Source organism: Gavia stellata, chromosome 10 (genome assembly GCF_030936135.1).
Source record: "Gavia stellata isolate bGavSte3 chromosome 10, bGavSte3.hap2, whole genome shotgun sequence".
Classification (NCBI taxonomy): Eukaryota; Metazoa; Chordata; class Aves; order Gaviiformes; family Gaviidae; genus Gavia; species Gavia stellata.
In genome coordinates this window covers 18,518,208-18,531,554 of record NC_082603.1, presented here as the reverse complement: position 1 = coordinate 18,531,554, position 13,347 = coordinate 18,518,208, and the positions used below count along the sequence as shown (strand labels likewise).

The window sequence follows — 13,347 nt, the reverse complement described above, 5'->3', positions numbered from 1 at the left end:
AAAGTTGAACCAAATTCAGAGTCTGTAAAATAGTGTTACTTTTACAGTTAAAAGTAGTGCCTTAAGAAGTAACAGCAATTAATTGCTATTTATTACAGAGCTATTTTGAGTAATATTTTGAGTATAGGTGCCTATTGGAATATAAACCATCATACATAAAATGTGATACATATTTTTTTTTTTCTGATTCTCTGTAGGAGTGTATGGTGAATAAATTCAAGAAGACAGCTATGCGTAAGCAACAGACAAGTAACCAAACAGAAAATGCTCAAGCTGCTGAAAAAGATATAATGGAAGGTGAGTAATGCTTTTTAAGTGAAAGTGCGTACCGTGGAGCTCTGCTTGTCCTTTTCTCCTTTCATTCTTCTTTAAATTTGGTAAAATGTTTGGATTAAAATCATTAGTTTTCACACCTCTTCTGTACCTGGCTGGGATTCCTTGTTTCATTTCTGATATAATGTGGAATGTAAGCACAGTGGGAGATAGCAAACCTTATTTATGTTTGTTATTCAGGTAGCCTTGTCAGAAAGTAAGATAACATTGTGCTAGGTACTTGACAAACAGAATTATGTGGGCTTTGCCACAGTCTGAATCAGTGTAATCCATGAGGAGTGGCAGCAGGTGGATGCAGATAGATTGAAAGAGAGCATGTGATAAAGCAGTAAGGTGATGATGGTCAAATGATGGCAAGGATCTGGATAATGTAAGGGATAATTGCTGTTTTGAGGGACACTGGCAAAAGGAGGAGTTTGAGCACTTTCTTGGCTACCCAAGATGCATCTTGCCCTGAATTTTTTTTACCCTTAGCTGCACTACAGGCAGTTTTCTAGAGCATTTTGTGTGTCCCTGCCTTGCTGTGCCATATCCTTCCACTTTATCCTTTGCTTGAGGACTTTCAAAAGATTTGCTAGAGCCAGGCATCTTTTGAGTACCTTTACTTTAGGCAATAACTGTATTTGAATATTACCTTAATTTGCATTTAAATGCTAAGAGCTGCTTAAAACCAGATATAGTCAACATATTGACAATCTCCCGAATTCTTTTTGTGTACTTTCCTTAAGTACTGGACGGCCTGTTTGCCTTTATGATCAGAATGTTCTGTTGGCAAGCTAATATTTAAAATTTGCAAGAGGAATTGGATTAATGTTCTTCTTCCTGGTGGTGAGGGGAGGCAAGGAAATAAATGAGTTGTTCTTGTGAGGGGTAAGGTAAAACCAACTACCTTTGTTTGTTTCTTGTATCAAAATGTGTATTATTAAGAATATTGGTTATTGTTGATTTTAAATAGATGGCATTTTTGTACATTAAATAGTTCAGTTTGATTGTTGTATCACTTTTATTTCCCTCTATTTAGGGAACTATATAGGTGTTCATATATCATAACCTCAGGCAGCAAACATAATTGCCTGGGTCTCGTATCTAGTCTGTGGAGAGAAGGAGTTGGAATATCCAAGTGAAAAACATCCTCCTTCAACATTGCTTTCAGAGAGCCTAATTTTGATGCCTGAATTTGGGTGAATATTCCCCTGTGGTTTAGTTTGACATGCTTAACAACTGAGAGCTCTAATTTTCTGGTATAAACCAACCAATTTCCACTTCCCTAGAACAACACATTTTGTGTTAATGATTTGTTGCATTTTCTTTGGCAGGGGTTACTGCTGATGACCATATGATGAAAGTTGAGACTGTTCACTGCAGTGCTTGCAGTGTGTATGTTCCCGCATTGCACAGTTCTGTTCAGCAGCACTTAAAATCTCCAGATCACACAAAAGGAAAACAAGTAAGATATGACATTATTTAAAAAAAAAAAAGCAAGCATAATCTAATAGTAGGTGAGAAGGGTTATGGTACTTGGTGCAAGTAATTCTAAGTTCTTGTTGGTATTAGAAAGCTAGAATGCCCTTGTTACACTTTGTAAACATAATGTCTCCTGAAGCAGCCAGCACTTAAGTGCCCTCAGTTAATGAAATGTTGGTGTGCTTAATAGCTGACAATAGTAAGTTCTGAGAAGGTTACTAGGAATGACTTCTTTTTTTTCCTTGGCTATTATCTTTTTAATTTGAAGAAAAGTGAGAGTAGTTTAGAATTAGGAGTAGTATGGAATTGGTCCCTGTTACAATTTATAATGATACACTTCTAAGGTTGCTAGAAGGGTTGAAAGAGTAGCATGAGTGGAAAAAAATCACAGTTGTCATGGTAAGCAAGATTGCCGAAGTAACATTGTGTTTATATGTGAGCTTCTGTGATTATGGAATATCATAGAATCGTAGAACGGTTTGGATTGGAAGGGACCTTTAAAGGTCATCTGGTTCAGCCCCCCTGCAGTGAGCAGGGACATCTTCAACAATATGTCAGGCTGTGATGGAAAAGTGTGCATGTTATAAGTAGATGAGAACAGGTAACTGTGGTTGTAGTTCATTATGTAAGAAAGACAACTTAATTGAGCTTATTATGTAGTTTGGACTTAAATGCTAATAGTGAGCATTTCATGCTGCAATACCTTCATTATTTTCCTTACAGAAACTGACCATGAATTCAAATTTGTGTGACAGTTGCAATTAGGTGTATGATAATTATTCACTGTAAGATTTGTCTCCTAGGCCTACAGAGAACAAATAAAAAGGGAGAGTGTTCTTACTGCCACCAGTATCTTGAATAATCCTATAGTCAAGGCACGATACGAGCTGTATGTGAAGGTAAGATGCAAATGGAAAAAATGTCATCTGTCACATTTGCTATACCACTGTTTTTTCCATGCTGATGGGAGTTTAACCTCACTGCTCTGTCTTTTTGTTTCTGCCTTCTAGGTAGCTCACAGATTGAATATGCTTTTAACCTATTTTGCTAGTCTGAGATCGTTGTCTCGGGTAACTTCGTTTGCAGAAAAAATTACCACCTTCAGATTTAACAGCTTTTGGGTTTTGTTTACCATTTATATGGGTATCTAATAAATTTTTAATTAGATTCTCTTACTAAAAAAAAAAAATAAAATCAATCTTTAGGAAAGCATCAGCAGTGTCTTTAACTCTATATGTAATACTAACTATAGAGCACAAAACACTTTACAAATGAGTCAGTCTTTAAGTTTAGAAGCAAAGGCTCCAACCTGTGGCTTTGTACTGAAGTACAGTGCACATACTACTCAGCTATTTTTATTCCATAGAATTTCTAGTATTCATGGCAGCATACAAAAAATGAAAGCTTACAACAGTAGTTGTTGTGATCAGAGAACTTAAAAGGCACGGTAGCCTATGTTGCAGATACATGGCCCGAGAAACAGATGTGAATTAATTTTAGCAAAATGTGGGTGTTTTTTAATTCTGGGTCAGCAAGTGCCTTTTTCTGTAGTACCATTGTTGGCTATTTCTGGTAGTTACTTTTAATTGGTTTATAGTTTTGCCTGTGCCTAAATAATAGATGCTTTCAGACAAAGCAATGTTGTGTTGCAGAAATACGATGAGGTATGAGCCAATGCAGAAGTTAATTGTGATTTAAAATGTCAAATTAGTCTTGTCCTGCAGAATTATGTCTGGTTGGGTGCATGGATCAGTTTCAGACAACTGTTCTGTATCTGTTGAGAAAAGGTTGCAAATGACCAGATACCACAGCCTGGCACATCTGCATGTATATCCAGCCATCTCTCCTGGTGTTCCTTATGGCCTGGGATGCATGTGCATTGTCCCGTACAGCCCCCTAGTGGGGGACTGAGAAAAGGCGGAATGGACATTTGCCATTCATCAGTTTGAAAACGCAGCAACATAAAACTTGCAAGATTGTCTTCTCAAGGAGACCACTGACATTTTCAGAATGCCAGGCACTGGTATTTCCTGGTGTGGGTAGAACTTAATACACTTTCAGCAGCACCTGCTCAGTGAGAGATATTTGGCTTCTGGTTATGCAAATCCCTCTCATCCTTATCCAAATGAATAATCAACTGCAGACTGAAGAAGTCTGGTTTTGTTATACAGCATGTGATGAATTGGAGCATGCAATGTATGCATTTGGTGCCTGCAGTCTTCCAGGAGAGTGGGAAATCCTTGTTACAGCCAAAAATAGCTTGCTTTGAGATGAAGGGCAGACTGGCTTGGGGAAGCACCCCTCTCCACCCCCCCAACCAAAAATCCCAAACCCCAAACAAACAAACAAAAAAACCCCAAACCCAACATTGTTTTGGGAAAGTGTTGTCTATCCTGCATATGCAGTGTGGAAGGAGGAAATTCAAAGCAGGGAAGACCTGTGAGGCTGTTGCATAGATTTGTACCAAGTCGCAAGGGCAGGTCATCAACATCACAAATGCCTTTGACAAAAGGAGAGCAAAATTGCAGGTCAGCAACTCCTCATTTTTATGCATACCTGTTAATACAATTTGACATGAGCAAAAAAGATAAAAAATTTTTTTTTCTTTTCTATTACACTGCTGGATTTCTCTGCCCATATTGGGAAGTTTGTTCTTTCAATGTGTGGCCTAGAAGAGGTGCATATCCCAAATAGAGTTGAATTAGGGAAAGTTCTTTTTCTGTTGAGTCCAGTACTGCCTTCTAGAACCACACCCTGCTGAGAGTAGTAGTCATCTCTCTCTACCACAACTGGTATTTGGGACCCACCTTCCCCCATTGTGGTTTTGTGTGAAAAATTTCTGCTTAAGACATGTCAAATGCCACAAGGAACTACTGAGTAACCTCTTGGAAGATGACAGTGTAATGTGATTTGTGTTGATTGGCTCGCTGATACCTGGCAGCAGTTGATCAGTTTTGAGGATATTTGCTGCATGTTGCATTGTGTAAGACTTCTCAAGATTGAAGGTTCTGGCTAATGTTTGACTGAAAATGAGGGAGTGGATTGTGACTTATGGTCTGGAGTAAGCTAATTGACAAGCAGTAACAGCTGCTGTTTTACTTGGGACACCTTGGCCACTTCTTTTGAGTAAAATGCCATTCTGCCTGTGATTTACTCCTCTACCCAGTGCTTAATGGAAAATCTCTTTTGCCCTTTGATTTAATCTTCTCTCCAACTAGACTGCTCCACAGGTTGTTTGCTGTATGTGCAAAAGGAAAGAAAGCGAACAGATGCATCCATTTTAAATGAACTTACAGCTTCGAATGTGTCGTTCTACAAACACTCAACTTCCATTTTTCTTTAACTACATGTTTCTAGTTTGCACTGTGAAAAGAAAAGCAGAAAGAAAACTTTCAAATTTTCAAATATTTTCATATTCAACTATTTAGTTATGAAGTCAGTTTTACGTTTTAAAATTTCACAGCAAAATCTTCTTAAGAAATAAATGCAAACTTTGTAGTATTTAACCTGTACATGCTAAATAAGTATGCATACTTGAACTTGAATCTTTCACCTAGTCCTGGATACATCAGCTGTAGCAAAAGTGTAAAGGTTAAATCACCCTGGTAATTTTCACTGAGTTAAGCTTTTTTTTTTTAACATGGTAAAGGTGCCTGTGGTATCCACTGAAAATGGAAGGATCTATATGGAGTTAGCCTAAGATAATCCCTCGTGTTGTATGTGGGTTTTTTGTTTGTTCAAAGCCATTTGCAATTTATGTCCCAGCTTCATGGAAGAAAGCTTCAGTAAATTAGATGATGTGGCTCTAGAAGAGCTCCTGGTGTTTTATAAAGGCTCTGATCTTTGTTATGCTTCTGGACAGTTATGAACGGAAAGGAAAAAAACAAAGGTCCAGCTGGGGCTTGACAGCAGTTGTTAGTGCCACAGCAGATGATGAGAGCAACAAGAATCGTAACAGTGGAGAACAGTGTTTCTTAAAGGTGGCCTTCTTAGCATACTAATGCAGCTTCCTTGGATCTATTAGTATTGGAATAACTCTGTCATGTGTACTATTCTTCCAGTGTTCTGCTGGACCCCACTGTTAGGACTGTCATTTTCTGTATGATGTGTTCTGTCACGAAATGCTTCTTCTCTTCCCTGTGCTGTTGCTGCTTTGGATCTGGTGTCTGCATTGTTGGAAACTTCTCCATTCTGTTTCCAGAAAACTACTGTATCAGAACTGAGCTTTCCAGTTGTCAAAACTTGCATGTGATCTTTATGAGCCTAATGGTGCTGGTGAGCATCTTTTACACTATCTTATTCCATTTTTTTTCAATACCTATATTTGAAAATTCAACTCGGTGCTTAAATTGACAGCAAGTTGTTTGCATCCTGTCCTTTACATGCAAAGAACCTTTCCTCTTAATCTTGTTTGATGTCTTCATCATAGATATTTTAATCAAAGAACCTTGAAAGGATTGTTTCTTACCTTGGCCATTCTTTTAAAGAGCCTTCTGTTTCCCCAGTGTTGGTCTTGTATGGTACCCTTTTATGCTTCCAATATACTCTTTGTTTGCTTTTTTAAAGTTCTTAATTTCTCCTTATTCTCCTACATCCATATTGTAAAGGGGGGGAAGGGGGGAAATCTACCACAACCCACCTGCAGGCCACTCTGAAAAAATAATCTTAAGTTTCATGAACCTGTAGCAAGTCCCTTTATAATACAGAGGAAAAAAAGACCATCTTGTTTCTCAGGCAAAAAGTTATCACTTGATGAAGTCATGACTATCTCTAATTTTGGACCATTTAGAACTTCCTAGATAGAATGATGTCTATGATTAAAAGCTGCTTGGACGTTGCGCGAGAGAAGCATCATAGAGGTTGACATTTTCTATCACGATATCCCAGGATTGTTTGATCATGTCTATTAGTGAAGGCATTCTAAAGTTTACCAGTTAGGTAGGCAGACTTTTTGGGTCAGGTTTGTGAGACCTGTTATAAATAGATATAGAGAGTGGTTTCTGGGGACACTTGAATCCCGAAGCTTTGGTTGTGAATACCAGTTCAGTCTTAAGCTTTCTCTGCAATTTAAATATTCTAGAGACAAGGAACCCAAAGAATGCATCTCTTGGGAATAAACTACTTATTTGCTTGTGTTTTTATGCTCTGTAGGCATCATAAAGTCTTTCTGCAGCAGTCCAGTGGTGTGCCTGTGTTCTTGTTTTCTGGGTTTTTTTGTTTTGTTTTTCAAAGCTATCAGGGAAGGTGTGTGGCTGTCAAAATCAACTAGCATCAAAATTGGCTCTGTATGCTGTGCTGGATGCCTCTCATGCTACATCACTGGAAAAGAGCGCAGTTGTTAGGATCTTCCCCTTGAGGGCAGTAACTTTTTCCTTAGTTTGAGAACTTGAAAAGTGTGTTTTTCTCTGAAAAAACAGTTGGGGAAAGCAACTTAATTTTTTTTTGTTATTATTATATAGAGATCTGGTCAGTCAGAAGTAGTGTGCTGAATCCAGTTCTGCTAGGTTAGACAGAAGTGCCATACTGTCTCCACAGGAATGTAGCCTGTCCCCAAAGAGTCAGGGACAGTCAGAAGTTATCTGTAGGAGTATGGAAGTAGTCCTTTTAGAAGTGCATTCTTTAGCTACAGTTCATCATTATGCTTAGCCTAGACATGAGAGGATTTTAGTATTTCCTTTTGTATCAGGCCTATAAAAGGGCATGATATCCTTGTGAATAATTTACAGAGAAAGGTCACCTTTTGTTTTCTTTTGCTAGGAAAAAATGCTTTCCATTAGGCCATCTGAAATTCTTATATACCTGTCTTCCTTCTGTAATGTCTACAGATGAGCATGTATTTGAAGCTAACCAGGTGGGGTGTTCTTAACGCAGTAGTTAGCTTATTTCTGTCTGTCTCTGGAAATCCTTGTTCCTGTACTTAGATGTGATTGAAAGTATTTGGCTGAACCCAAGGAAGATGGCACTAGAGGCTTTGCAGTCAGGAGGTCTTTCGCACTTATATCCAAAAAGGAAAGTAGATGAGTACAATTCTGGGGAGTTGCACTAATCCTTATTGAATTAAAGTTTGGATGCTCAGTCTTTTTATTTCACAATGCTTTCCATTGATCTTGGAATTGAATTGGTTTGGGCACTCACTTTTCCATGGTTTTTTTCATGAAATGGTTTACTGAGCTAATAAATATTTTTTTGGTATTTCAATGTTGGACACTGTTACCTATTTAGTGAAATACTCCTTGGTGTTCTGTAGCACTGTGGTGCTTGACAGTAATAGTGGATCATCTAAAAGTGGTATGAGTTTAACTGAGATGTGGGGCTGGCTTGTTTTCATAGAGCTCAGATAAGTTACGATACCAGCTTTCTATGTACTTGACCCTTACCTATGAGAATCTACTTCTAAAAAAGCCAAACTTATATCTTAAAGAAGTTTAAACACTGCCTTATTCATGGGGTTTATATGTGGCAGCTATGCTTTTGATTAGGCTATAAGTTGATTGGGCTCAACAGACACTACCATCTAAGTGCTGTAGGCTGGCCATCACGAAGTGCCTGCATAAAATTACCCTGGGACGTGGAATAACATGGTCTCAAAGAATTCTGCTTTCTTTGGGTTAGTCTTTAGATCTGATTTTATGATTTTTCTTGGGTTTTTTAGAATAACAATGAAGCCAAGTTTTTGGTTAGTGGCATTTGCTAAATGTTTTTATGGCTTTCTAATTTTTCAGTGATTTGTAGGCCATCTGGAAGACCCTACCTGAAAAATGTAACTGAAGTAAAAATATTTGTTTCTTTTTATAAGTAAGCAAAAAAGGACAAGGGGCCTAGTACTCAATTTTTCTTTTGGATCATTTTTTAAATAACATTCTTGACATCACAATCCTAGTGTATTTTGTGATATGTTCAGATCAGACTTACTCTGTCAGATATTTGAACATGAAAGGAGCTTTAGCAAAGAAACTCCTAATACTTCATGTTGTTATTCTTTATTGTTTATTGATTATTCATAGTCCTTTAATATCTGAAACAAGTGAAAGCTGAGGTATGTCTTGTACTGAATTATTTTATGAAATAGACAAAATGTGAAACTAGAATGCCAACTTCTTTAAAATACTGTCTGAAAAATAATTTTTCTAGATCAGCAATGGAATGAATTTCACGCTAGTCAATGTAATTAATTCTAGATTTCTTTTTCATTTACTGAAGAATTTGCCTTTTTGATAGAACTATTCAGAGTAAATAAAGACTGCAAATAAGGAAAAGCAGAATGAAACTCTTATGTTCAGATTTGGTTTTAATTGGGGAGAAAAAGGAAGCAATTGTAGTTCTTGATAAAAACATGTTGAAACATAACCATGTAATGTTAATTTACTGAATGTTGAAGTTAAACTGAAGTTTGTATGTAGCATACTTTGGCTTTTTCTCAATACCATTTCTACTTTCATTAAAACAGTTTTCTGGGATCCCAGTTTCCAGTGTGCATAAATGAGGTGTTGCTAATTTTAAATCAAAACCATTTTGATTTTCTTGGGGGAAAAAAATCATTAAAAAGCTGTATAAAATACCATAGCATTTCTTAGCGGCTGCCTTTTTCATTCACTGAAATGATGAGTATTATTTTATTTTATGTTTGAAATAAATATCAAAGTGTTTGTTTTCAATCTTCTGCTTCAGGGTGAAAATCCTTTTGAAATTAATGATCAGGCTCAGGAGCAACAGACAGAAGAAGAAGACAAAGCTGATGAGCCAGTTGAGGGTGAGGAAGAAGAGGAGGAAGAGGAAGAAGAAACTGAAGAACAAACTGACTTCACTTTAGACCATACTGAAGATAACTAAACTAAGTGCAGGAAAATAAAAATAAATAGGGGGGGGCAAACCAGCTTTTTATTTCTGCTCTAAAGTGGCTAAGACTTTTTAATAGTCTCAAATGAAGTTGTTGAAGATTTCCCACCGTATGCATGCATTCCATTCCATGGAGAACTTGTTTATATAATTCCTCTGTGTTTCTGATTTTGTTTAAAATGAAATTAAGACTATTTTAGTTGAGCTTTTTATAGCAAACTGACTGTTAAAGCTGATTAAAACATTGTGTTGTATATTTTTTTAAGCATCCTATTTTTTTGATGTGTGTATTGAAAGTTGGATATAATAATAATGTTTTGGTCTAATCAGTTGAAAAGAAAGGCGGGTCTGTGGGGTAAATATATTAAATGCTATATGGCATAAGCTTATCATATTTACCTCTTAATACAGAATGAGTAACTTCAAAAATTGTGCTGTTGAGTGTGGCTGTTTTGAGGACTGCATTGCACTCTGTATAATAGAGTATGTGTTATAATATGCCTTGTAGCTTTTTGTGATAAGATGTACCAGTTTGTAGCAATAAAACACTTAAGAAATGTTACTGTTTAAAGTGTCTATAGTTAAGTATGTCAAGTATTTCCCCTTGCTGACTACCAAATTGGTTTCAAATCAAATTTGGCTGATATTGTGGTTGAAATAACTTAAAATTTGTAGTTGCATCTTAGTGACTCACATTATTTATTGCTGATTTTTGATATATTCAGACTCCACCTACCAGGACAGATAAGTACTTTCGCTTTCGTAGTGTGCCTAGGGGAAGCATGCTTTCAGTTATATTTACATGCTGTGCATTGTTGTCTGTCTTAGAAATTACATAGAAGTACACCTGAGTTTTTTCCACAGTTCCTTCTAATCTAGCTTTTGACTAATGAGAACTGGAAATGTCCGATTTAACTATTTCTAAGAACAGCTAAGTGATATGCATCATTTTTCTCTAAATGTGGTAACTTAACAGAAGTAACTGTACAATCTCTTGTGGTCATTATGGAGAATTTTTTCCAAAATATCATCAGATAAGTAATTTGTGCACCTTTCTGTTGGAGAACCTTTGTGTTAATTTGTAGCCATTGCTGTATACAGGTGGTATAAGCAGAGAGTAGACAGAGGTTAGAATTAAAATACTTTTAACCTCAAATGTGAACCAATTTGCTTTTTCAGTGATCTATTGTAGAACTGGGGAAAGTGTGCAAGTATTATTATAGGGGAATACTTGATTTAGATATTAGGCCACCAGAAAATCTGGTAGCAGTCAACTCCGAAGAATTCTGTGTGTTGTAATCATTTAGCTTTTGCCTTTTAGTGTAGTTTGGAGAGTAGAAAATACAACACTGTGAGGAAAGAGAGAGGAAACTGAGTTTGGTGCCTTGAACTCTTGTTTTCAATATGGCTTATATTTTTCCACTTAAAAAAATCAGTATGATGTAGACTTGATTGTTGTACGTGTGAGTGGGTTAGCTTGGAACTAAAAGTTAGCATGGGCTAGTTGAAAGATGCGTTAAGTCTGCAGCTAGTTGAACAGTATCTCTTTTGGATATGTAAGCTTAAAATAACAAAGTACTCCCTAGATCTCAACACTCATACACCTGTTCTCCATCTTAAGGCTAGGATTAAGATTCATATTTGCATTACTTTTAAGGTATAATCTCCCCTTCTGCCTTACAAGATGTTCACTCAACTATTTGTGTTCTATTTGTAGATCTCTTGCCCTACAAGAGGAAGATGCTGATCTCTTCCTAGACAACTTAATAGGAACTGTATCAGTGTTCTAGAAACTGGCGAGAGCTTTAACGTGAGAACTTGTTTGCAGTAGTTAAGAGAACTGAGATGCTGCCCAAATTTCTGCAAGTGGTGGGTTTTTTGTCTTTGTCTATGGCTCCTTTACTAGTTGGAGAGAACTAAGTTGCTTCTAAGCAGCTAAGATAAATCCTTCTACCTAAGATCTCAGTACTTTATTTCCATTAGTGTAGTCATTTTATTCACTATGACCTTAGGATCTTTGAACTCTAAGCATTCTTGACTTCACTAGTAATCTAAAATACATAAATTGACTTCTGTATACTGACAGTTCTCACCTATGAAGTGTTTTAAGTGACAGCTTAAACTTAGATGACAGATTTTTTTTGGGGGGGTGGGGGGAATGCAGAGCTGCTGATTATAATGGATAAAATTACCCTTTTCTATAGGCTTAGAAGGAAATTTTAACGGAGTCCCTGGATCCCTTTTGTAACTAATGTTTCATCAACTTAAATTACTTTCCTACATCAGTAACAAAGTATGGAAATAATTTCAGAGGGATTGATGGCTGCCCATTCCAGATGACACAGATTCCTGGTAAGCTGTGCTCCTCGTCCCCCCTGTCCCAATTACTCCAAACTGAGCAGAGATTGCATTTGTTTGTTTCAGAATCTCAGGAATAAAGTCCACAGTTTAGACAGTTCTGGATGAAAGTGCCTGCTGGAGTATGTACAGGTATATTTATTTACACATCCCTGCTAAGAGACCTTTCCAGTTTCCTTTGAATTCACCAGAAACTAGCTATGTGCTGTCATCTTCCTGACTGTTAAGAAGTGTTGGTTGCAGTAACAGGCCTTTCCCTACCTTCTTGAAACATTGACTACCCCAAGTGATAGAGTTTATAAAACCACAAACAATTTGGGAGCGTAGTTGTAACCCCCATCCCTAAAGACCAGGTTAACTTAAATGAAAGATCAGTGGAAAACTGGACTTGAAATGTAGTTGTTGATGGTTCACACTCCAGATGATGACTGGTTACTAATGGTGTTTGTTGGAGAGTCAGTTGATTAGGGAAGAGCAACTGGATGGAGTTTAGGCAGCTGGTGGATATAGGTCCTGTCCTGGAACCAATATTGAGAGGTTTGATATGGAATTTTGCGGTTGGTAAAAAGTGGCATCAGGTGATGTTAAGTTTAAAACAACTGTTGGGGAATAAGAAAGGCTGTCCTAGATTACAGGCAAGGTCTTTCTCTAATCCTGTTCCAGTGCATGAGCTGTAGAACTCTTTTTAGTGTCTTGAGTGGAATCAACCGAGAAGGTGTGGTACCTCTGATCTGAGTAGCCAAAACTGCGTGGAATGTTTCAGGTAAGGATTTACTTTGCATGAGAATTGCAAGGATTTGACTTGCACAGTGATATTAATGCTGTTTTACTTCTGTTGGAAACACCTTAACTGCGTTTTTAATCTTTTACAGGTCACTGCTTAATGGTGCGTTGGTTCATAGCTGTTGTGCTGCAGAAATACATGCAACTCGTCTCATGTTCTAACTACCTCTTTCTGGAGCTAGAACTTAAAACTTTTTGCTCTGAGAAATGTTGAAAAAATACTCTGTGTGGGGTGTTTTTTTTGTTCATGTTTTTGTTTTGTTTGTTTAGGGTTGAACTTGCAAGGTAGCCAGTACAGTACAGTAGAAAGAAATACGGGCGGTAATCCTTGCAACTTAGACATTCTGAATAACTACCATATGTGTGTGGTGTTGTGTGTGTTGCAGCCCAAATGCACTAGGCTTTTTATGTAGAATTATTTTTTGCTACATAGAATAACTGTAGAATGATTAGCATCACACCTGTGTAATACTTGCCTTGTTTTCATGCTACAGAACTGATTGAAATCTTGAAATGAGCCTGTAGATTCTCTTGCTTTGGCTTTTCCTGTATTGCTTACAGTTAAGAATGAAT

The 13,347-nt window shown here is 37.1% G+C and overlaps 1 protein-coding gene across 1 annotated transcript in view; it reads left to right on the top strand.

Moving 5' to 3' along the window:
* The window catches only part of ZNF326 (zinc finger protein 326), a 28,495-nt gene extending 18,310 nt beyond the window's left edge, over positions 1-10,185 (top strand). The window contains exons 8-11 of the mRNA XM_059821936.1: positions 198-297; positions 1,650-1,780; positions 2,601-2,696; positions 9,466-10,185. Of these exons, the coding sequence (XP_059677919.1) occupies positions 198-297; positions 1,650-1,780; positions 2,601-2,696; positions 9,466-9,627 (489 nt within the window). The 3' untranslated portion in view covers positions 9,628-10,185. The remainder of the gene's footprint in view (positions 1-197; positions 298-1,649; positions 1,781-2,600; positions 2,697-9,465) is intronic.
* The last annotated feature ends 3,162 nt before the right edge of the window (positions 10,186-13,347 follow it).